The sequence below is a fragment of the Nicotiana tabacum genome, chromosome 1, assembly GCF_000715075.1.
Source record: "Nicotiana tabacum cultivar K326 chromosome 1, ASM71507v2, whole genome shotgun sequence".
In the NCBI taxonomy this organism is placed as follows: domain Eukaryota; kingdom Viridiplantae; phylum Streptophyta; class Magnoliopsida; order Solanales; family Solanaceae; genus Nicotiana; species Nicotiana tabacum.
The window spans coordinates 149334776-149359815 of NC_134080.1; the positions used below are offsets into that span (position 1 = coordinate 149334776).

Genomic DNA, 25040 nt, shown 5'->3' on the forward strand with positions numbered 1-25040 from the left:
ATTAGGCCACATTTCATAACTCACATTCCACATCACTTTCACTTTCAACATCAAACTTGCAATTTATGATAATGGGCACATACAAGAGCAATTCAAGTTGAAAGTATAGAGAGGAATTCTCATGATTCGGCATAATAATTACAATTGAAACTTGACTTGAAATCTAGGCAATTTAGCATATAGTTCACATTCTTCACATATCCCTAATTTATCAAGAATAGCACATTGAACACATTAAGACACACCTTTCACATATATTCTTACAACACCGAATCATTTAAAATAACAAATACTACGTAAATAAAATTCCGAACATACAACATATGCGCGGACACCATGGGAGCTCAATTTCTAATAAGAGGGGGTTTTAGCCATACATACCTCGAAGAGCTTTTCCTTAAGTTACTTTAACGTTCCGGAAATTCTAGCAATCCCAATCTACTTCGACACATAACAAAATTGAACACAAATTAGGAAGATATTCATGGTTTCGGCTTGTTTGAGCATTTTATCTAACACTAGTTGTGCATCTAGATTTCAATGCTCTTTTACAAGATTTCCTTCATTACCCAACATAATCTTTACTTATTCATGTTCAACAATATTCTCACAAACCTAATTTGTACATGCATGTATATATAATACTATTACACCCAAGAATCATACCTCAATAACCCATCTTATATCCCAAACTCGAAATTAATGTGTAATGTATAGAACCTTACTTCCTAGATAAAGAACATGTGATTGGGTTATTTGATTCTTGAAGACTTGAGCAAGAGATGGGTGATTATGAAGCTAGGCTCCTTCTCTCTCTTTCTCTATCTATATGCTCTCAAATCTCTCTAAAATTAGTAGAAAATGACCCAAAATGAAGCCCCAAACACTCTATATAAAATGGAATTCGGTTATAAAAATAGGAAAAATAAGCCTCTGAAATCGGGTCTGCGATCGCAGAATGGACTGCAAAACAATAATGTGGGTTGCAGAATACATCGTGAAATAGGTGTCCAAAACTGGGCAATACTGGCCCAATATGCAACAGATCTGCGATCGCAAAGTCAAAAAATGCGACATATTTGCGATCGCAAATTCGACACAGGATCGCATTTTTCCAGCCTTTGGTAATTTGATCATAACTTTGTGTAGGAAAGTCCAAATGACGAACGATTTGAAGAATTGGAAACTGGACTCGAAGACCTTTCATATGATAGGTTGTTCACCACATAAAATCTTATATATATATTTAGATATGATCGTCCAAAATGTGGACTTGTGCGATCTCATTTGGAATTTTAGCCTAGTATGAAATTTTCCAATTTGACTTAGACTCAGGCCTCCCATTAGACCCCACATTACACATTATAAGCTTATACACTTATTTACCAAATCAAATTGATGCCCATAATGTTAATAGCACATAAAATATTACAATTAGCCTACCTAGCACCACGAAATCCTAAATTACTTAGCGAAATTTTCCGGGGCCTTAGATTCTCCCCCCTTAGGATCATTCATCCCCGAATGAGGAGTTGAGTCTTCCCTAAATGCTTAACACAATATATCTCTTTTCTAACCTATCTCAGGTCCCTAAATTTTTACTAACTCCTAAATTTTTCAGTAATTTCGGCAGCATCTCCTTTGTAACTAGGCCTATCTACCTGCCAAAGAACAACCAAAACACCCTAACAACTCATCCACAACGAGAAAAAGCACCACAATATATATATCAACAATACTAATCTCACAATTACAAGCACTACATTATCATAATGATTCCTGAACATGGACCGCACATTTTCAAATCACAACACCTATAAGGTACTTTTCAAATCAAAACCAATTGTTATACAATCAAGCGACAATATTTTCTTTCCACGACACTTTCGGCCTTCAAGGTGGCCTCCTCGACTTACAAGCTTTGCCATACCACATTTACACAAACAACCCCAACTTCTAAACTTATCTAACAAGGATGACAGCTAGATACCTCACATAAATCTCTAGGCGAACACTCGCACTAAACCCTTGATGACCTTCAACAGTTACTCTAAGATGTGCTATCATAAACTGATCATAGAATTACCTATCAAAAATATGTGATAACACGGGGACGCTTCCTCTTTGACATGTTTGAACCTTCCATACCCAATAGATTTAATATAATGAAGAGCAACAGAGTTCAAAATCGGGCTAGAATTATTCAAGAACCCATTAATTTTTTGAGTAGAGTATTTCACGAGGTTATATGGTAAGAGACACAAATATTACAACTAACAATACTAACATATTTAATCATTGTGACGACATAAATTACTAGACAAATGAAGCACAGGGGTAACTAATACATTGGCAACAGGAATCATTAAGGAGGAATATTCAAGTACGTGACCCAGTCGTCTCCTGGAGTGTAGGGAAAGTTAGTTTATCGGGAAGGAGAATACGCTGTCACCTTGAATGCGATATGGGTTTCAAAGTACATGAAGTTGAATTACACTCCTATCATTAATTGATACAAGGAATCTATGGCACAAGCCCTTGAGGATGAAAATAAGTTGAACACTTATGAGATTATCATGTTTCAAACAGCTTAACCTTCAATGATAATTGATCCTATATGAGAGATCTAAAGCTACGACAACTTGTCTTCCAAATCAATATGCTCATGATATGTGCAAAAATCTGAAGGCATCTATTCTCAACCTTTCACAAGTGAAACCACATAGCTAGGACATCTTAATATTTGGACGAAATCATGTATTGGTTAGAGGGGTTCTAATGTTTTAACATGATGCTTTGGGGAAAAAGACAAATATCACTCCTATCCACCTAAGAAGGTGGAATACCAAGTGTAGCAAAACTCCCGCACATGACAATAACATCGTCAATAATCCTAGAAGCCGAGTGAGCTGAAGGCCACGTAACCCATACAATCCGACCCATTTAAGACTTTTGTAAAGGGGATGCACTTTGGTTTGAAATCATGGCAATATAAGCCTGAATTTAAGGGAAATCATTACTTTTGGAACCCATGAGACAAGCCCACATAGCCCAAGAAAATCATTAACAATGGCGAGAAAGTACTTAAAACCATTACGAGTTGGTGTAGAATAAGGACTCAAAGTGTCCACAAGAATACGTTTGAAAGAATGAGACATCTTAATGTATTTATCGGGGAAAAGTAACATGGGTTATCTACTCACGGGGACAAGCAGAGCAGGTAAATGGTTGTTAGAAGAACATCTACAAAGAATACCATCAATATTTATTTATTCTAACAAAAGGAATATGTCCTCATCCTTGATGCTATAATACTTCCCTTTTGATGCCATAAAACGTAAATGAATTTTACAATGAGTTATCAGATTAAATAGATAGTAGGGAAGCAAAACTAATGAGCACCATTTGGAAACAACAAGCTTAAACTGAGTTGAACACATTAGAAGTCTATAGTAAAGGGGAATTAACCCACTTCCAGTGTCCTTTTTTTTGAAGAGGGGGCTTGTAGAGTATATAAAAGTGAGGTGAATTGAATCGAATCATATAGTTGGATAGCTAGTCGAGAAAATGAGATAAGATCGTATTGAAAAAAATGGAGAAACGACACATGATGCAAGGTAAATGAAAAGAAAGTGAGAGAGCCTATGAAAGTATCCTTTACATTGTAACCACTAGGAAGGGTGGTAATATAAAGGATTACGAGAAGGAGATAGTATAAAATAATCATGGAAGGTTTGCAAGTGTTCATAATGAGTTCTCCATGGATTGTGACTTGAAAAATATCCAGATGCTAATAAAAGACAGAAAAACATGAGAAACAAGCATTGTTCTATGATAACCCCCAAAGGTGCGCTTGGTTTTGACGGAGAGCCTAGTAAGGGTCCTTATGAGTAAGGAAGTGTTACAATGACACATAGAAGGATATGTTCTATCATGGTTATCGAACAAGTGTTGGGAAACTAGCACAATGAATTCACTAACTAAGGAACACAATTAACACATGTTGTGGAGGTGTAAAGAGAAAATAAACATTTGTTATGAGCTAGGCATGCTTCTGCTATATTAACTCCCAACTGCAATACACAGACACACCACGGGCAACCACAATACTATGAACAAAGTGAGCTACTTATTGCGGGATGTCCCAAGTTGACACGAAAGTTATACTAAGATGGCGACACAAGATCTTCCTATGACGGGGATGTGAGGATCTCAATTTTCTGAGAGACTTTATGCACACGGTGACCATTTCGATTGACATACACTCATGTGATAGGTGTTAAGGTATGCTCTTATATTACTAGACAGTGAGAAGCTCTCATGATGATACTCGGAAAAAAGTAGAGTGGTTGTTCAAACCATAGAAGCCATATACACTAGTAAGTAAAAGAGTGACTCGAGAAGGATCGCAACACCGGAATGCTTTACATGGAACTTGACACCACATAGGTAAACTTTACGACGAAGCATGCATAGGCACAAATGAGGAGATATTGTCCATTTAAATAAAAATATCTTGTAAGAAATTTATCAGGTATAGTCCATTGTTGAGAATTTAGTAAAGTAAGTGGAAAGTGTTAATCCTAGAGTTATAACTCAACTCAAGGATATAATTATAGAACTTAATTCCACAAGAGTATGTAAATAAGATAATTTGTGATAGAGTGGATTCATGAATAATACGTCTTGTTCACGGAGTAGGTACATGCAATATTTTGTGACTCGACATTTTATTATGACCATGTTCATGAGAACTCTTCAATATGGGTGCACATATACAACGATTAGAAATCTTAATTTGACTCACTTAATGACTTTATGTTGATAGGGAAATAGCCTAATCGATACCCCTCGACTCCACATCCCTAACATACGTAGGTAACATACTGATATACTACATGATCTGGTGGCGCAGAGACATTAATAGGAACAAGGGTAATCCCCTTAGAAACAAGTTTACCAATCCCTCCATGGCTCGATACATTCTCCTAACAAACGCTTGGGCAATCTCCCTAATATTTAATGGTGGGGTCATTCCCTCTTTTCTGCTTCTAAAATCATGAATTACTCATCTTTTGATTAAGACATAGAATGGAAATTAGCTCACTATCTTGAGCTCTACTGCACGATCTGGAGTATCAAAGAAGGATGAAATTCCTAAATGTCCAAATAGCCTCCAACTTATAGATGTGGTCGACTACATACAAATAACAAGGACTCTACTAGACACGGATCCGAGACATCCTAGGACATTTTAAAACCTTAGGCTCTGATACCAAGTTTGTCACGCCTCAAAAAACGAGGAGCGCGACTGGTGCTCAACAAAGTAAACCCGACTGAGCAAGCCTATTAGGTTTCATTCTACCCAAACTAATTCATGGATAAATAGGAGATGGACTCCATTAATCATACTTTGAAAGTATTTCATTAACAACTTCATTTTATTTACATTAGCAGCTTGCTTCATAATTATCAAAATATTACAAACTTTATAAATCTTTGCCAAGTATCAAGATTTCTAACTCAATTCCCCATTATCAAACACCACCCACAATCTATCTAGGGAGCCTCAAAATACAACTGAAGAGTAATATGGAAATGCCGGCAACAAGGATACGGCTATACCTCAAAATACAAAGTACATGATAAACAATTGATACAGGACCCCGAAATAAAGTGGGGCTCACCATGTCAGCTAAAAGGAAGATGTGTCACTAGATGCGACCACCACTGCCTGCTATAGAACCGCCTACATCCATTTAAAGGCATACCGCCCCCAGCAAAAGGAACGTTAGTTCCATCGAATAGCACAAGTATGTATAACTAAACACCATCTCATTAGAAAGAGCAACCATACAAGAACAAAGAAATCACATAGATTCAACACAAACTATAAACAATCACCACATCATCAAATAAAAGGAATCACATAGCTTTCACATAATTTCCATAGCTTTAGTTTAGGGCATTTAATATTGTTCATCATCATTCACAATACCATCACTTTCTTGAGCGGAGTCCGATCAAAACCCGATCAGCTAGGTTGCCTCATTTGAGACATATACCTCAATCATAATCTCATTCTCACTTTTCGTAATTCAAAATCAGCCCAATACCACCATGTGTGCGGCATGGCATCCGATCACGGCCCGATCGGCTAGGACGCCTTACCAAGGCATTGTTCCTTTCTCATTAATTATCTTATTTCAATATTTATTTCACATATATCAATTCATAGGCACTTGGGGCCACAATTATCACATCATACTTGGCATTAGGCCACATTTCATAACTCACATTCCACATCACTTTCAATTTTAACATCAAACTTGCAATTTAAGATAATGGGCAAATACAAGAGCAATTCAAGTTGTAAGCATAGAGAGGAATTCTCATTATTCAGCATAATAATCACAATTTAAACTTGACTTGAAATCTAGGCAATTTAGCATATAGTTTACATTCTTCACATATCCCCAATTTACCAAGAATAGCACATTAAGACACACCTTTCACATATATTCTTGCAACACCAAATCCTTCGAAATAACAAATACTACATAAATAATATTCTGGACTTACAACACATGCGGGGACACCATGGGAGCTCAATTTCTAATAAGAGGGGTTTTTAGCCATATATACCTCGAAGAGATTTTCCTTAAGTTACTACAACATTTTGGAAATTATAGTAAGCTCAATCTACTTTGAGACATAACAAAATTGAACACAAATTAGGAAGATATTCATAGTTTTTGCTCGTTTGAGCATTTTATCTAGCACTAGTTGTTCATCTTGATTTCAAGGCTCTATTACAAGATTTTCTTCATTACCAAACCTAATCTTTACTTATTCGTGTTCAATAATCTTCTCACAAACCTAATTTGTACATGCATGTATACATAATACTATTACACCCAAGAATCGTAGCTCAACAACCCATCTTATACCCCAAACTCGAAATTAAAGTCTAATGTATAGAACCTTACCTCCTAGATGAAGAACATGTGATTGGGTTCTTTGATTCTTGAAGACTTGATCCAGAGATGGGTGATTATGAAGCTAGGCTCCTTATCTCTTTTTCTCTCTCTATACGCTCTCAATTCTCTCTAATAGCAATAGAAAATGACCCCAAATGAAGCCCCAAAGACTATATATTAAAATGGGGTCGACTTATAAAAATAGGAAAAATAATCCTCCAAAATCGGGTCTGTGATCGCAGAATGGACCGCAAAACAAGAATATGGGCCGCAGAATGTATCGCAAAATAGGTGCACCAAACTGGGCAACACTGGCTCAATCTGCGACAGATCTGCGATCGCAAAGTCAAAAATGCGACATCTTTGCGATTGCAGATTCGACACAGGATCACATTTATCCTGTCTTTGGTATATTTGATCATAACTTTGTATTGAAATGTACAAATGACGAACGGTTTGAAGCGTTGGAAACTAGACTCGAAGACCTTTCATATGATAGGTTGTTCACTACGTAAAACCTAATATATATTTAGATATGCTCGTCCAAAGTATAGACTTGTGCGAACTCATTTGGAATTTTAGCCTAATATGAAATTTTCCAATTTGACTTAGACTTAGGCCTCCCATTAGACCCCACATTACACATTATAAGACTTATACACTTTTTCACCAAATCCAATTGATGCCCATAATGTTAATAACACATAAAATATTATAATTAGCCTATCTGGCACCACAAAATCGTAAATTACTTAGCGAAATTTTTTTAGGCCTTACAATCACCCCAAATTAGCACTACGATGTGAAATCCAGGGATTTATACCCTCAGGACAGCATTTACAATCATTACCTACATCGATCCGGTCCAAACTCTAGCCCGCAATGCCTTTGCCCTCACGAACCGAGCTCCAGATGCTCCAAATCTAGCCACAATTAGTACATAATCATTAAAATATCCTAAGGGAACAAAGCCCACTCAAAAATATCCAATTTACATCAAAAATCTCAAAATTGCTCAATCCCGACCCCCGGGCCCACGTCTCGGAATCCGATAAAAGTCACATCAATAGAATCCTCATCCTCTCACGAGTTCATACATATCAAAAGTACCAAAATCCAACCACAAACGACCCCTCAAATCCCAAATCCTAGGTATCCAATTACAAGCCCAAGTTCTTCAATACTAGGCTTAAATTCCATGATTAATTAGGTAGAATTCACACAAGAATCGAGTATTGAGTTCAAAAATCTTACCTCCAGGTGTTATCTCTAGAATCCTTCTTCAAATCCTCTCAAAAAACTCCAAAATCGCCCAAAAATGGTGAAAGTTAGCCCCAAAATCACGGACAATGGCTATTTAAACATTCTGCCCAGGCATCAAAACCTTTCTTCGCGAACGCGGTCAACGCCTCGCGTTCGCGAAGAATTCCGCTTTGACAAAAATTTCCTCTTTCGCTACCGTGACCTACCCATCGCGAACGTGATGGCTCCTCGGCTTGAACCTTCATGATCGCGTTACCTCACTCACGAATGCGATGAATAAAAATACCCTGAAGCTCAGCTGTCAAATTCCTCTACGCGAACGTGATGACCAATCGCCCAGCCCTTCGCGAACGCGGAGCCTTCCTTGCAAACGTGAAGGCCAAAATCTCAGCCTTGTTCAGCTAACCCTTCGCGAATGCAAGGACCTACTCGCAAATGCAATGCTTAAATCCTCTGCAACACACGGCAGTTTTTCTACAATTCCGAACATCATGAAATGGTCCGATTGACCACCCGAAACTCACCCGAGGCCCCCGGGACCTCAACCAAACATACCAACATATACCATAACCTCATTAAAACTTGTTCCAACCTTAAGAACGCTCAAAACAACATCAAAACACCAAATTCGCATCAGATTCAAGCCTAAGAATTCCAAAATCTTCCAAATTACGCTTTTGATAAAAAACCCAACCAAACCACGTCCGAATGACCTGAAAATCTTGCACACATGTCACAAATGACACAACAGAGCTACTGCAACTTTCGGAATTCCATTCCGACCCCTATATCAAAATCACACCTATCAAATGGAAAACGCCAAAATCTTAATTTCGCCAAATCAAGCCTAAACCTTCCACGGACTTCCAAAATGCATTCCGCTCATGCTCCTTGGTCCCAAATCACCTAACGGAGCTAACCAAATCATAAAAAATCCGATCCGAGATCATATACCAACAAGTCAAATCTTGGTCAAACTTTTCAAATTTCAAGCTTTACACTGAGAATTGTCCTTCCAAATTCATTCTGATTACCCTGAAAACCAAAACAAATGATTTACATGAGTTATAATACATCACACGGGGCTAGTCATGCCCGAGAATTGGCGAGCAAAGTACAAAAGCACAAAATGATTGGTCGGGTCGTTACATCCTCCCCCACTTAAACATACGTTCGTCCTCGAACATGCCCAGAGTTGTTCCAAAAGCCAACCAATCGCTGAATAACCTTTCCGCACAAACACGGGGGTAATCCCACGTCACCCTATCTCATATAGATCCGATAAGACAATGCAACTAAAATTTCACAATCCAACCTAGCCCATAAACCTTAGAACCACATTTCCACCTCTGAAATCATCCACAAGATCAGAATCTCATATCTATACTCTGAATAAGTCCGAACAAGTTGTAATAACCCATACCTTGCAACCTCAGGTGCAATTACATGATATACCACATAACTCAAACACTTGTAGCGATAACTTCTAATCACGGCAGCTGCACACAACAACCGAATACCGATAGAAAACCCCTAATGAACTAGCGCCTCATTCCAACACTTTCATATACTGCCAATGATAAACGAAACATGCAGTAAGCCATAACTATTTCTCAGATCAACCATTCATGAAGCCACTTCTCCTTTGGCAAAGACCATAGCAAATTTCTCAGTGAACCCCGATATTATCCTTCCAACACATTGAAATCGAATCCGTTCGTATTCATTAAAGATCCCAACGATATTATCTAATCCAACGCACTACTCTGGTGACATGACACATCAATACAGGCTAAATCCACAAATTTTGCAATCCACACATCGATAAGCAACAATCCGAAAATACCTAAATCATGAAAATGACCCAAATGAAAGAGTTGTATCGCCATCTGACCAATACCACCACGACACAAGGCTGAGAACCCTTCTCACATCATAGAAACAGAACACACGAATCTAACTCACAAGGTCATAACTTTGCTGCAATGCGCTACCCTACCCAAACACTAGTCCACATGAAACACCTCAAGTCCCTATGCTCAAAATCGACAACCATACACAATATGATGTCTAAGACCAAAACAATCATCATAAGCACCGCGAAGCAATTGACATAACATTACACAACCCGAAAGGACATAACCAATACGCCATCCGTCGAGCAATACCCAATATTCTTCCCGCTCGAATTCCACTAAGAGACCCCAATAACACCGGACTACATGTGCCTATAACCAATAAATCCTAACGTCTCGCAACACGGAAAGATAACTCATAGATCCCCCTGATTACTACTAGCTCAATAACAACCGAATCAATACATCCCTCACCAATAGCAACTCGAAGTCAACAAAGCCGTCTCGATTGAGAACTCACATCTATATAGGTCGACCAATGAACCACACATCAACTCTAGTCACCCACAACAGATAAATAAGTGCCCCAAAGGTTCACAATGACTGAATCATAGCACATACTATCATCTGACTAACTTACCCACATCTTTACTATCCACAACCACAAGCTAACTTGTTTATGAGAACTTTCAGTGCCCAAGTCCATAAAGCACACGAATTACCACATCTGATCCAAATTCTGCCGCTCGAATACACAACACACCTCTAATACTCAATCATCCCACGAGAGGTACACCAAAAATTCTTCTGTGCCACCAAGACAACTCAAATATCATCAGTCGATCAAACAAGAGAGTGCCGCAATACTACCGAAGTACAATCAACTTAATTACATTACCTTTTTATGAAACATATACCCTCGTCAAATCACCCCAATTAGCAATACCATTTCCTTAATCATCCGAAGATCATTTCCCTAATCATCTGAAGCTACTACTGCATAAGGATGTTATGATATTCCTTTCAGAACTGAACCGAGACCTTACACATGCAAATCTCCAGCCTACACTACATAACCCATACATCATACCATCCTAGGATAACATGAGAACCTCATATCCCTTCCGAGCCATAAGCAACTACATACTCAACTAACCAAGGACTTTCCATTGAGCCCACCTGGAAGAAAATCATTATACATCACGCGCTTCTCATGCCAACAGAAATATACACCTCCAAACTGTTGTAGAAATCATCAAGAACTCTCCGACTCCTTTTTCACAAAACCAAATCTATTAGGACTGAATCCTTCTAACTCAACCAAGCCATGCAGGCCACTAAAACCCAAGGGCATTGCCGTGAAACACCTGTATAAACTTACTACTTCATACGTATCCAAAGAAAAAATCATATCCTCACCATACTGATTCGGCCTACCACCAAGCTATCCCATCTATCTGAGTTTCCTTCGGATTTACCTTCAACTTGATATTCATTCTTGCTATAACGCCACAATTCCTTAACCCAAACTCACCAAAAGAGACCCAAGCATAAGACCACACCGACTAAGGCTCATAAGCCGCCGAACACTTTCTTAAATATTCCCAAACACACCATATTCAAAATACCTACCAAGAAGAGGTTTCCCTGCAGATCCAGATCCGTTACCTTCACCTTCTGATGCTGATACATAGAATCTCATAATGATATAGAAATACAATGAGTCTTGGCATCCTCCAATGCAAACCTCAGTTTCTAGCCCAATTATACACTTGAAAATCTCCAATTATTACATGTAAAACCTTGAACGCATTAGAACCATTCTCTAGAGTCATCCACCCTACTCAAACTACTATTAGCCTGATCAAATGAACAGAACTACCCGTGCCTCATTAGCTCTCCGAAACAGCAGAATGCAACCTCATCCCAATACAACCAAGCAACTTCCTGCTCTATGCACCGAGCATCTATTACCAACAACAACTCAAGACATTTCGTGATTCTCACACACCTATGAAGTATACTACAACCTTTGTCAAGAATTTTCCTTTACTCGAGCCATCCTCGGTCTTAATCTCTGTAGGCCATAACTGATTCACCAGTATGCCTTAAACTGGAACCAACATAGCACATAACCGTGCAATCAACTAAGCAATAGCAGACTCCCCCAACTTGGCTCGAAGCTATAGATCAAAGCACACTCAATAACTCATAATGCATATACTCTATTGATGCCATAATACCATAATGAGTTTAAACTCAATCCTTCCTAAGCGTGTGAAACACAGACCATCTGGTACTTTAAATCTTCTACAAATCTCGCATTCACTCGTAATAGTTAACCCACACTCTTAAGCGACCCAAATCTAAATTTCAACACATATATTTCACTTGTAAATGAGGTCTTCTAACAGACAACATAGGGATCACACAACTTTAGAACACTCCGCAGGAGATAACCCACCTGTTTTGCCTCAAAATAACATTTCTGTATACCTTCCACTGTCATAGACATTACACAGTCACTTAATCTTCATGAGTTTGAACTCATACCGCAACATGAAATTCACTTCACTCCCAACTAGGAAACATGAAAAGATTCTTCACACACCCATAACTCGGGGACTATATCTCAAATCAAGATGGAAATCAAGCACCTAATAGTTCTTCTACCCTCCAGCAGACCCTCCTTGTCGCTCCCAAATCATATGAATAAATCTCGCAGTCATAACATACTCAACACATTGCCATCCAGCCATCACCTCTACTAATAGGGCCACTTCCAAACGTATAAGTTCAAAAACACATGCTCACACAATCAACGCCTCAGTACTCAGGCTATAGGCAAAACCCGGCCTTAAGTTCTCTAGACTGGCCCAACATCAATAGATAGAGATCACATCTCGCCCCTCGATCAGGGAATCACAAGGCATCAATGCATATCTGATACTGAGCGCTCATGCACGCATAGGAATGCATGGAAGGAATTCAAGGAGTTGCATTTCAAGCTGAATCAAGGACGCACGAAAAGAATTTAAGAATGTGAAGTTTTTTCTAAAGGTTCTGCAGCCTCCCGAGGATAAGTACATACGTCTCTGTACTGATCCGCGAGACTCTACTCAACCTGCTAATGACTCGTGAGACCTATGTAACTTAGGCTCTGATACCAACTTGTCATGACCCTAAACTCAGACCTAGTCATGATGGCGCCTCTCGTAGAGACAAGGCAAGTCGACACAACACCCATTTTAACCCTTTAATCATTAAGAGACATTTTTAAGCCTTTAATTAAACAAATGTTTTATAATATAAGTCTAAATGAACAGTGCGGAAATAACATACAAGCCCGACATCGAGGTGTCACTAGTCATGAGCATTTACTACAACTGTCTAACCATATCAAAACCAATATGGTCGGGAAATGTCACAATTTATACATGAGGAAGAATAAATAGGGGGAAAGCGGAGCCGCGATCGCCAAGCAACTACCTTGCTAACTCCGATGAAACTGCCACCAAGCTCAGAAATACCTGAATCTGCACACAAGGTACAGGGAATAATGTGAGTACTCCAACCCAATAAGTAATAAAAGTTAATAACGTATGAGTAGTAAGAAATCACGTATACCACATCATGGCACCACAAAGGATACCGCATATTTCCAAAAAAACAGGATACAAATCAAATCACTTCGTTAAACTTCCATCTTCAGTAAAATTCCTTTGGAAAATATCTTTCTAACCTTTCCCATAGAGGTTTAATGAAATATATATATAGTAAAAGTGATGAAAATCATAATCGGCCCCTCGGTCAAAGCATAGCTTGTTCACAACCATTTCATAACATAATAACTTCAGTTTAAATGAAAATTATTTAAAACGTATGTTCAAAATTTTCAATAGAGGCTATGTCTAAAGATGAGTGAAAGCAGTAATTAAATCAACATGTTCAATAGAAACTCACTTTAAAGAGGAGTGAAAAATAGTAAGTTCATAAACTGGCCATTCAGGCAAAGCATCACTCTTGTACATTTATATATATAGCTCCTCGGGCAAGCCTCTCAGTCACTCATGACTCAACTCTTACCAACCAGTACTCACACTCAGCACTCACACTGAATAGGTACCATATAATAACCGCTGTGGTGCGCATCCCGATCTATATATCGTTGCGGCGTGCAGCCCGATCCATATATCTCGTTGACGGTGCTCACTGGGGGTGTGCAGACTCTGGAGGGGCTCCTACAGCCTAAGCGCTATATCTCTATGGCGTGCAACCCGATCCAACATATCGCTGCGGCATGTAGCCCGATCCATATATATATATATATTGTTGCGGCGTGAAGCCCGATCCATAGATATATAACCCTTACAACCAGGCCCTCAGCCTCTCTCAGTTCATTAACCTCACAATCAGACCTTCGGTCTATCTCAGTCATCAACCTCACAATCAGTCGAACCATCAGTAAAACAGGGAACTCAACCCAAACAGTTTTCATATTTTTAAGAATTAAAGTGATAAAACCAGATTTAAACAATAAATAGGTAAGTCATGATTGAGGATATGCTTTCAGAACAAATAGAGTGAGGAAAAATAGTAAAAATACCCGCAAAGCCCGGGCCCAACATGAATAGAACTATACTGTTGTAAGTAAAAGGTATAGTGACAATATTTCCAACGGATAAGCTTGTGTAGAGAAATGAAACACTGCAGAGCTATTACTGAGTTGTACTTAGAAGATATATAAAAGATCACAAATATGTTACCCAAAAAAAGTATGTGTTTGCAGTAACATCTGCTGATACAAATATGCGTAACATGGTAGAAATTAGAATTACTATCACCAAATATAGTACTGTCTTTCAACTGGTCCGAAAGAGTACTAGAAGAATCAACTTGGATCTCAAATAAGGCATTCAAAGGAATTCCATTGGATATGTTCTTTCCTTCCACATGTCAAACCCTTGGCTTTTTTGGGAATTGAATATACTTGCGAAGCCAGTAAATTTTGTAAGGAGCTCATCGGGACTTTCTGGTCGGACTTTAGCCCCTTCATTTTCACTCGAATGTAGAGAGCATTTCGAATTATATTGAAATTGTTGTCCTGCCAGATCACCAAGAAAAAACAAAACAAAACAAACAAACAGAAAATTTCCATAAAGATCAGTCTTTTAGCGAATACGCATATAGATTATCTTATCAGATGAATCACACATAAAAAAACCAAACCCATAAACATACACACCAAGAAATCACAGAAATTCCATAAGATCACCTTTAGTTGAAGATTGGGGAAAATTGGAAGAGATTGAAGGGTTGAAGCTCAAGGCTCATGAATGCGACGTTCTATGAACGTAAAGCTAAAGGAGCGACAGATTAGTCATATCCGTTTGAAAATCCATCAAGAAGCTGCAAAATCGGTTATGTACAAATAATCAATGATAATGAAAGAGCTATGGAACAACCTAAAAAGAAAAAACAATTTGGATATAAAGGGAAAAATTAAACTCAATGACTGCAAACTAAATCACAAAAGAAAGTTAAAAAATTAATGAAAGCACGTTGAACATTCCATTTATACACTTAAACAACCATATGTAACCAGTATAAAATTTGAATATGCAAGAATGCTTCAATGTGCCACTGGAATGTAAACTCCAAATGAGTAAGGGAAGAAGCTCCCAATCATCAATGGTGTGCCAAAATAGGATTGAATGAAGCTCCTAATATCAATCGAGTAGGGGAAATGCATCAACGACATGAATGTTCCTAGACAAATGCGTCTATATTTTAATATTTATAGATCCACTTTGAAATAACATTGTAAGCGCAATTTGCGGGAGAGTTATTAAGTAGCAGCAATGTATGAATACAAGCTTGCATGTAGGAAGATATCATAATTGGGTAATTGAAAGAACTTTGCCAAAAAAAAAGGTATATGATTAGTCACGAAGATGAATGCCTCTTCAATAGTTTTTCCCATTGTTCAACAGAAAGGAAGAAGTTACTTTTTGTTGAAGCTCAGATGACGGCGAAGCTGACTTTATTTTATCATTTTAGTCAATTGTTTTCAGGAGTTGATGTAGGTTCATGGCGTAGACTGGATTCTAAAGAAAATTCAGGAAGGAAAGAATTAACTACTGGTTCCTATTGTGAAAAAGACAGTGAGAGTAGACCATAAGAAATGCAGTTGATAAAGCAGAAGATGCTATTTAGTTAAACAAATTGAATAAAGTGCAAGTCTTACAATCAGTTGTACAGTATTTTTCAATAGGAACACTAAAATAAGCATGCTAATAAAAGGTAATATGTAAGAATTCTGCAGGGCTAGTATAATACTTCCAAATATTTTTAGCAAAATAACCTGTGTAGCAAATGTTATTCTCTTAGTCGGTAGCATATGTATAGCAACAGACACATCTTGATACCAGCTAGTATGCAAAATTAGAAACTCTATGATCAGTAAGAAGATTTATTGTTCATTAAAGTTTTCCATAGTAAGAAAGAACAGTTAAAAAAAATAATCTTTGTGCCAAGTCTTTTTTAGTGAAAAAAGTTGTTTTCCTTGGTGTCATTATCTCCCAGGCACAAGGTCTCGTGAAATTGCCAGAATAATTCACCAAAGTGTAAAGTGCAAAGTGCAAAATGCAAAGAAGAAAAAGAAGAAGAATTTTACCGATGATAGAACTTTACAAAGTGTAGATTAGTAGGAGAATTATCACCCATCTGGCAAAAAGGATTCTACGTCTTCATTTATTGATGTTGCGAGTCAGCTAATATGAAGTAGTAGTCCAAACTTTTCATTGGCATTAAATAATACCGGTGTAAACAGTGAAATGACTGAACTTTTTTCTGGAGGAGGAATCTGAAATAAGTAAAGAAAAAATGATTTAGCGGGCATATGAGTCAGTCGGTAAGATAATTTTTAACTGAAGAGATGCAACACATTACCCATTTTTCTTTTGATAAAACAATGGCTTTTACTGCTTACACAAATTGTTCAACAGATGGTGAAGGCACACACATGTGTTCAGCACCCATGTTCAAGCGTATTGCATTTTCCTCAGGTCGAAACAACAATATATTGTCGTCATGTTTATGATATGCTTTTAAAGCTTCGAACAATCCCTATTAATATTTCTAATAGCATTTTTAGTGACTCTGACACATGAGCTGAATAAGTAACCATTGGAATGAGTAACAAAGAAGAAATATATTTAAGAATGAGAAAAGTTACATGAGATACTATCATAATACAAAAGTATAAAAACTAACGTATCCATAATTTAATATTTAAGCAGATGGGCTCAACTTAATGTTATCAAAACATTGTAATTCACCCTTAGAAAAGTTTTCACATTGAGAACATTTCAAGACATATATATAATCAGTAGCCAGGTTGTCCCAGCTAATGTCGGGTAATTCAGATGTTATGTTGTTGTAATAAAAACAAAGATACTATTAGTTATGTTATTTTTTCCTCTTTTAAATTTATGCATTCTGATGGTACTTGTATTGGAGGAAGTAATCACTTCCCTTTCTCACTGTAAATAGCATTCCATGACCATTATCCTACAGATAATTGATTAATATGTTAAAACAAAAGCGCAAAAAGGATAGAGCAAATTATCATATGATATTAATAGTGATATACCTTCAGATCAGCTGATTGTTATCCTACCACATGTCTTGATTTTGCAAACCAAATGTTATGTGGTATTTTAGTTATTCCTTTTGTGACAGAAGTGTGACGTGGTTGATATGTCATTAAATGGAAGACAATTGTGATTGTCTGATCATAGAGCATCATGAACAGATGAGTTACCTGCATCAGATAACTTTAATATATCAGTGCCAAATTTTTTTTTCATTTGAATCAGCAAGCTGGTATTCCAAATTCATATCTCAAATACATGATATATCGACATCATTGAGGGTGGGAGTCTCTTCCTCAATTTCAGTATCTGTCAGATAGAGAACAATAACATTTAAATTAACTTATCAGCTAAAAGATATTTAATTAGCACAGAAACAAAGCAGGAAAAGGAAAGAGTATCGAAGTATAATATGGCGGATAATTTTTGTCATATGCGAAAATCTTTGATTGTTCGCCGTTCACACAAAATACAAAGTAATACATGCTCTTCTCAAAGGTAAACGAAGCAACTGCAATCAGAGAGCGTAAAAGCATGTCAGAAAAATGGGTACACAGGGCAACAGCAAAGTACCTGTGAAAATAACGTATGTCGAAGACATCAAGCAGCTGCCTTTTAATGATTTCATCATAAACAATATTAGATGTAGAATGATCATCATGGCTAGTTGGCGCAGACGGTCGGATCAACAATTTCACACAATTTGAACTCTTTGCTCTCGACAAGGCAACGTAAAGCTGACCATGTGAAAATACAAGTTCTCGCAAATAAATTCCAACAAAATCTAAAGTTTGTCCTTGTGCTTTATTTATTGCCATAGCAAAGCATAGTATAACAGGAAATTGCGTTCTTTTAAATTGAACTGGCATCTTTTCATCTTGTGATGATAATAATGGTATTCTCGGTAAAAACACATGTATATTCTTGAAATCACCTTTCATAATCCTAGCACTGATAACATGACCTTTAAAATCACAGCAGGTCAATCGCGTGCCATTACATAAACCTTCACATGGATATAAACTTCGCAATAATATAATTGGACAATTTTCTTTCAAACATAATTTGTAAGGGGCAAACCAGGAGGATTTAAAGTGTGTAGTAGATCTTCGAATTGTGTTTGGCTATTAAATTCAATCGCTTCATCGGTACCAATATATGTTTTTGATTTTCGAGTGAACCGATCAATAAGCATGTCATTAATTTCATCGACAAAATCATTTTTTTTTGTTAAGATCACACGGGAATCTGTACAGGCTAAATTAGATTCCAAATTTGAATATGTCGCTGTGAATAATTTATCTAGAGATTCTTTTTCGGTTGTGTAAGGAATAACCAATGAATCTGAAATTTCAATCTTGTTTGCTGAATTTACTTGTTCTTGTCCATTTCCAATTCTTAGTAAATAATCACAAAATGCAGGATCTGTTTTTGCTCTCATATTTTCATATAGCTTTAATTTTTTAAGTTCATTCCAAATGCTAGAATATGACAAACTTTCGCTAATGAAATCTTCTTTTTTTTTTTGTCGTATCGCACAACAGGAAGAGTTTGTCTAAAATCACCTCCGAGAACTACAACTTTTCCGCCAAATAATGTATTTGTATCAATTAGATCTTTTAATAGTAGATCAAACACTTCCAACATTTTCTTTTTGTCAATAGATACCTCATCCCATACAATCAATTTTGCATCGCGTAGTAAACTTGCAAGTGAGCATTCTTTGCTAATGTTACAACTGTTATTTTCATCAATATTAATAGGAATTTTGAAACGCGAATGTGCAGTACGTCCCCCTGGAAGAATAGAAGCAGCAACACCAGAAGTAGCTGTTGCCAAAGCTATATATCCCATAGATCGTACAGTTGCTAATAAAGCACGGTATAAAAAAGGTTTCCCTGTTCCTCCTGGACCATCCACGAAAAAGGAACCCACTTTGTTCGAAAATATCCTTTCAGTAATCATATTATATGCAATGAGTTGATTTTTATTTAATTTCCTATGTAACAACATGTCGTTTTCACTGACAGTAATAGATCTTTCAAAATGAATCTCTTTTGCCTCTTTTGCTGCGAGTGAAGGTCTAATAGTTTCTGGGATGAGTTTATACTCATTTATATCATGACCCATAGAATGTAGAATGTCGTTGATATGATTCAAAGCTTGATATCGAAGTTCACTTCTTTTAGTAATTTGCAACACTTTGTAGTCTTCGGTCATTGATTCCTCAAATTGCTCCCATAATTTTCTAGGGTTAGAAGGACCACAATATACCAATAATGTAGCAAATAAACGCCTTAAACTTTATGGCATTTGGTAACTTGCGGCTTCAGACATACACTCTATCAAGTTGTTATCACAGTGTAACAATCCTCTTTTCTCTACAGACTCTCTAAAAGTACTACAAGGTTCTCCATCAACTGTCAAAAGATCCTTATATGACGTCGGTCCTCGCACGTGCATTAGTAGTAATCTAAGATAATATCGTTCTCCTTCTGTTGGATGGAATGTCACAATACGCCCAATAGCACAACGTTTTTGTCTGCGTGCCCAAAATTTGTCACTGGATGACCACACAAAGTATTCAGGAAATTCTTTGTATAGTAAATTGAGCTCTTTAGGATCTTCATCAGTGTCGTTCATGGAGAAGAATTCTGTTAGCATTGTTTTTTGGATCATCGGATTATTCACAATTGTTTGTATATCTGTATTGCTCTTAAATGAAACAAATTGTTGACCTTCAAGATGTAGCTGAAGACAATAAACGCTGGGAGAAATTTCACTTATAGGAAAACCACAGGTCAGCACAGGGCCCCAAACATGGCATACCGCCCAAAATATAATATCAATCTCTAAAATATGGAATATCATAAGATTTCAAATCAAATACGCGACTTAACAGTCGTACAAGATGGACCAAGTCACAATCCCCAACGGTGCACGGCTCCACGCTCGTCATCTAGCATGTGCGTCACCCCAAAGTAGCACAATGAAGTGAAATTCGGGGTTTCATACCCTCAGGACAACATTTACAATCATTACTTACCTCGATCCGGTCCAAACTCTAGCCCGCGATGCCTTTTCCCTCATGAACAGACCTCCAGATGCTCCAAATCCAGCCACAATCAGTACATAACCATTTAAATATTCTAAGGGAACAGAGCCTACTCGACAATATCCAATTTACATCAAAAATCCCGAAATTGATCAAATCCGGCCCTCGAGCCCATGTTTTGGAATCGGATAAAAGTCACATCAATAGAATCCTCATCCTCTCATGAGTTCATACATATAAAAAGTATCAAAATCCAACCACAAATGACCCCTCAAATACCAAATTCGAGGTCTCTAGTTACAAGCCCTAGTTCTTCAATACTAGGCTTAAATTCCATGATTAATTAGGTAGAATTCACACAAGAATCAAGTATTGAGTTCACAAATCTTACCTCCAGGTGTTATCTCTTGAATCCTTCTTCAAATCCTCTCAAAAAACTCCAAAATCGCCCAAAAATGGTGAAAGTTAGCCCAAAAATCGCGGACAATAGCTATTTAAACATTTTGCCCTGGCATCAAAAACCTTTTTCGCGAACGCGGTCAACGCCTTGCGTTCTCGAATCACAATTCCACTTTTACCAAAATTTCCTATTTCGCAAACGCGACCTGCCCATCGCGAACACGATGGATCCTCAGCTTGACCCTTCGCGATCGCGTTACCTCACTCGAGAACGCGTTGAATAAAAATACCCTAAAGTTTAGCTACAAAATTCCTCTACGAGAACGCGGTCCACTTCACGCGAACACGATGACCAATCGCCCAGCCCTTCATGAATACGGAACCTTCCTCGTGGATGCGAAGGCCAAAATCTCAACCTTCTTCAGCTAACCCTTCGCGAACGCGAAGGTCTAAATCCTTTGCAACACACAACAGTTTTTGTGCATTTCCAAAAATCATGAAATGGTCCGATTGACCACCTAAAACTCACCCGAGGCCCTCGGGACCTCAACCAAACATACCAACATATCCCATAACCTCATTCAAACTTGTTACAACCTTCGTAACGCTAAAAACAACATCAAAACACCAAATTCGCATCGGATTCAAGCCTAAGAATTCTAAAATCTTCCAAATTACGCTTTTGATCAAAAACCCAACCAAAGTCCGAATGACCTAAAATTCTGTATACACGTCACAAATGACACAACGCAGTTACTACAACTTCCGGAATTCCATTACGACCTATATATCAAAATCTCACTTATCAACTGGAAAACGCCAAAATCTCAATTTTGCCAATTCAAGCCTAAACCTTCCACGGATTTCCAGAATACATTCCGATCACTCTTCTAAGTCCCAAATTACCTAAAGGAGCTAACCAAATCATAAAAATTATGATCCGAGATCATATACCAACGAGTTAAATCTTGGTCAAACCTTTCAAATTTCAAGCTTTAAATTGAGAACTGAAATTTCAAGCTTTAAATTGAGAACTGTCCTTCCAAATTCATTTTGATTACTCTAAAAACCAAAACCAACGATTTACATGAGTTATAATACATCACATGGGTCTAGTCATGCTCGAGAACTGGTGAGCAAAGTACAAAAGCTCAAAACGACCGGTCGGGTCTTTCTTCCGCATCACATGTCAAACCACATTGTTCGTGGGGAGATGGCCTAGCCGATCGGGCGTGATCGGACTACGTGCTAACAAAGACGGTGGTATATCGGTGCTAATGATCTCCCAACCAAAATTGTATATGAAGTTCGTATTTTGAAAATATATATATATATATATATATATCATTTTCGTAATTTAATAATTGTTATGTTTCAATACGACATTTGGACATTGTTTATTGTGACTTGATGTTTCTATGATTTCTTTTCTTATATGGTTATTCTATTTTGAAAGAGGGCATTTAGCTATACATACTAGTACTATTTGACAGCACTAACTCCCCTTTTGCCGGGGGTACTATATCTTTAATTGATAAAGACGACTCCACAGCAGGCGACATCAACCAGTGATAGCGGTATACTCTTCCCAGCGGACTTGGTGAGCCCCACTTCATTTCGAGGTCTTGTACCTTTTCTTACTCATGTATCTTTTGTTTATTTTCTTATCATATTTTGAGGTATATCTGGAGCCTTGTTGTCGGGATTTCCTTCTTACCCTTCGATTGTATTTAGAGGCTCCATAGACAGTTTGTGGGTGGTGCTTGATGTTGGGAGTGAATATGTGCAGACGTGTTGTTGCGACGTGCATCCGGATCCATAGATATATAACCCTCACAACCAGGCCGTCGACCTCTCTTAGTTCATTAACCTCATAATCAAACCCTCAGTATATCTCAATCATTAACCTCACAATCAGTCGATCCATCAGTAAAATAGGGAACTCAACCCAAATAGTTTTCACATTTTTAAGAAGTAAAGTGATAAAATCAGATTTAAATAATAAACAAGTAAATCTTGACTGAGGATATACTTTCAAAACAAATAAAGTGAGGAAAAATAGTGAAAATTCCCCTAAGGGTCGCAACAGGTCGGCACAAGGCCCCATACATGGCATACGACCCAAAATATAATATCAATCACTAAAATATGGAATATCGTAAGATTTCTAATCCAATACGCGACTTAACAGTCGTATCGGACGGACCAAGTCAAAATCCCCAACGGTGCATGGCTCCACGCTCATCATCTAGCGTGTGCGTCACTGTCAAGCCCCAAAAACAAAGAAGCACGACCGGCGCTCAACCGAGTAAACCCGACTGAGCAAGCCTGTTAGGTTTCATTTTAACCAAACTAATTCACGAATAAATAGGAGATGGACTCCATTAATCATACTTTGAAAGTATTTCATTAATAAGTTCGTTTTATTTCCATTAGCAGCTTACTTCATAATTATCAAAATATTACAAGTTTTATAAATCTTTGCCAAGTATCAAGATTTCTAACTCAATTCCCCATTATCAAACACCACCCATAACCTGTCTACGGAACCTCTAAATACAACTGAAAGTAATATGGAAATGCCGGCAACAAGGCTCCGGCTATACTTTAAAATACTAAGTACATGATAAACAATTGATACAAGACCCCGAAATAAAGTGGGGCTCACCATGTCAGCTGAAAGGAAGATGTGTCACTAGCTGTGACCACCACTGCCTGCTATGGAATCACCTACATCCTTTAAAAGCATAGCGCCCCCGGCAAAAAGGACGTTAGTGCCATCGAATAACACTAGTACGTATAACTAATCAACATCTTATTAGAAAGAGCAACCATACAAAACAAAGAAATCATAAGGATTCAACAAAAGCTTTAAACAATCACCACATCATTAAATAAAATGAATTACAGAGCTTACACATCATTTCCATAGCTTTAGTTTGGGGCATTTAATATTGTTCATCATAATTCACAACACCACCGCTTTCTTGAGCGGAGTCTGGTCACGACCCGATCGGCTAGGTTGCCTCATTTGAGACATGTACCTCAATCACAATCTCATTCTCACTTTCCGAAATTCAATATCAGCACAATACTACCATGTGTGCGGCATGGGGTCCGATCACGGCCCGATCTGCTAGGACGCCTTACCAAGGCGTTGTTCCTTTCTCATTAATCATCTCATTTCAATCTTCATTTCACATATATCAATTCTTAGGAACTTAGGGTCACAATTGTCACATCATACTTGGCATTAGGCCACATTTCATAACTCACATTCCACATCACTTTCACTTTCAACATCAAACTTGCAATTTAAGATAATGGGCACATACAAGAGCAATTCAAGTTGAAAGCATAGAGAGGAATTCTCATGATTCGGCATAATAATCACAATTGAAACTTGACTTGAAATCTAGGCAATTTAGCATATAATTCACATTCTTCACATATCCCCAATTTATCAAAAATAGCACATTGAACACATTGAGACACACCTTTCACATATATTCTTGCAACACCGAATCATTTGAAATAACAAATACTATGTAAATCAAATTCCGAACTTACAACATATGCGCGGACACCATGGGAGCTCAATTTCTAATAAGAGGGGGTTTTAGCCATACATACCTTGAAGAGCTTTTCCTTAAGTTACTTCAACGTTCTGGAAATTCTAGCAATCCCAATATACTTCGAGACATAACAAAATTGAACACAAATTAGGAAGATATTCATGGTTTCGGCTTGTTTGAGAATTTTATCTAACACTAGTTGTGCATCTTGATTTCAATGCTCTTTTACAAGATTTCCTTCATTACCCAACATAATC

General features: G+C 37.6%; 3 protein-coding genes across 3 annotated transcripts; all 3 read right to left on the reverse strand.

Annotated features, from left to right (window-relative positions):
• Nucleotides 1-18808: 18808 nt before the first annotated feature.
• LOC142164179 (uncharacterized) lies at nucleotides 18809-19195 on the reverse strand. Its single transcript, XM_075221467.1, has one exon. It carries the CDS (start codon nucleotides 19193-19195, stop codon nucleotides 18809-18811), a length of 387 nt encoding a protein of 128 aa, XP_075077568.1.
• A 14-nt stretch (nucleotides 19196-19209) lies between these two features.
• LOC142164183 (uncharacterized) lies at nucleotides 19210-19974 on the reverse strand. Its single transcript, XM_075221472.1, has one exon. It carries the CDS (start codon nucleotides 19972-19974, stop codon nucleotides 19210-19212), a length of 765 nt encoding a protein of 254 aa, XP_075077573.1.
• Nucleotides 19975-20058: 84 nt separating this feature from the next.
• LOC142164184 (uncharacterized) lies at nucleotides 20059-20418 on the reverse strand. The gene has a single exon (XM_075221475.1). It carries the CDS (start codon nucleotides 20416-20418, stop codon nucleotides 20059-20061), a length of 360 nt encoding a protein of 119 aa, XP_075077576.1.
• Between the last annotated feature and the right edge of the window lie 4622 nt (nucleotides 20419-25040).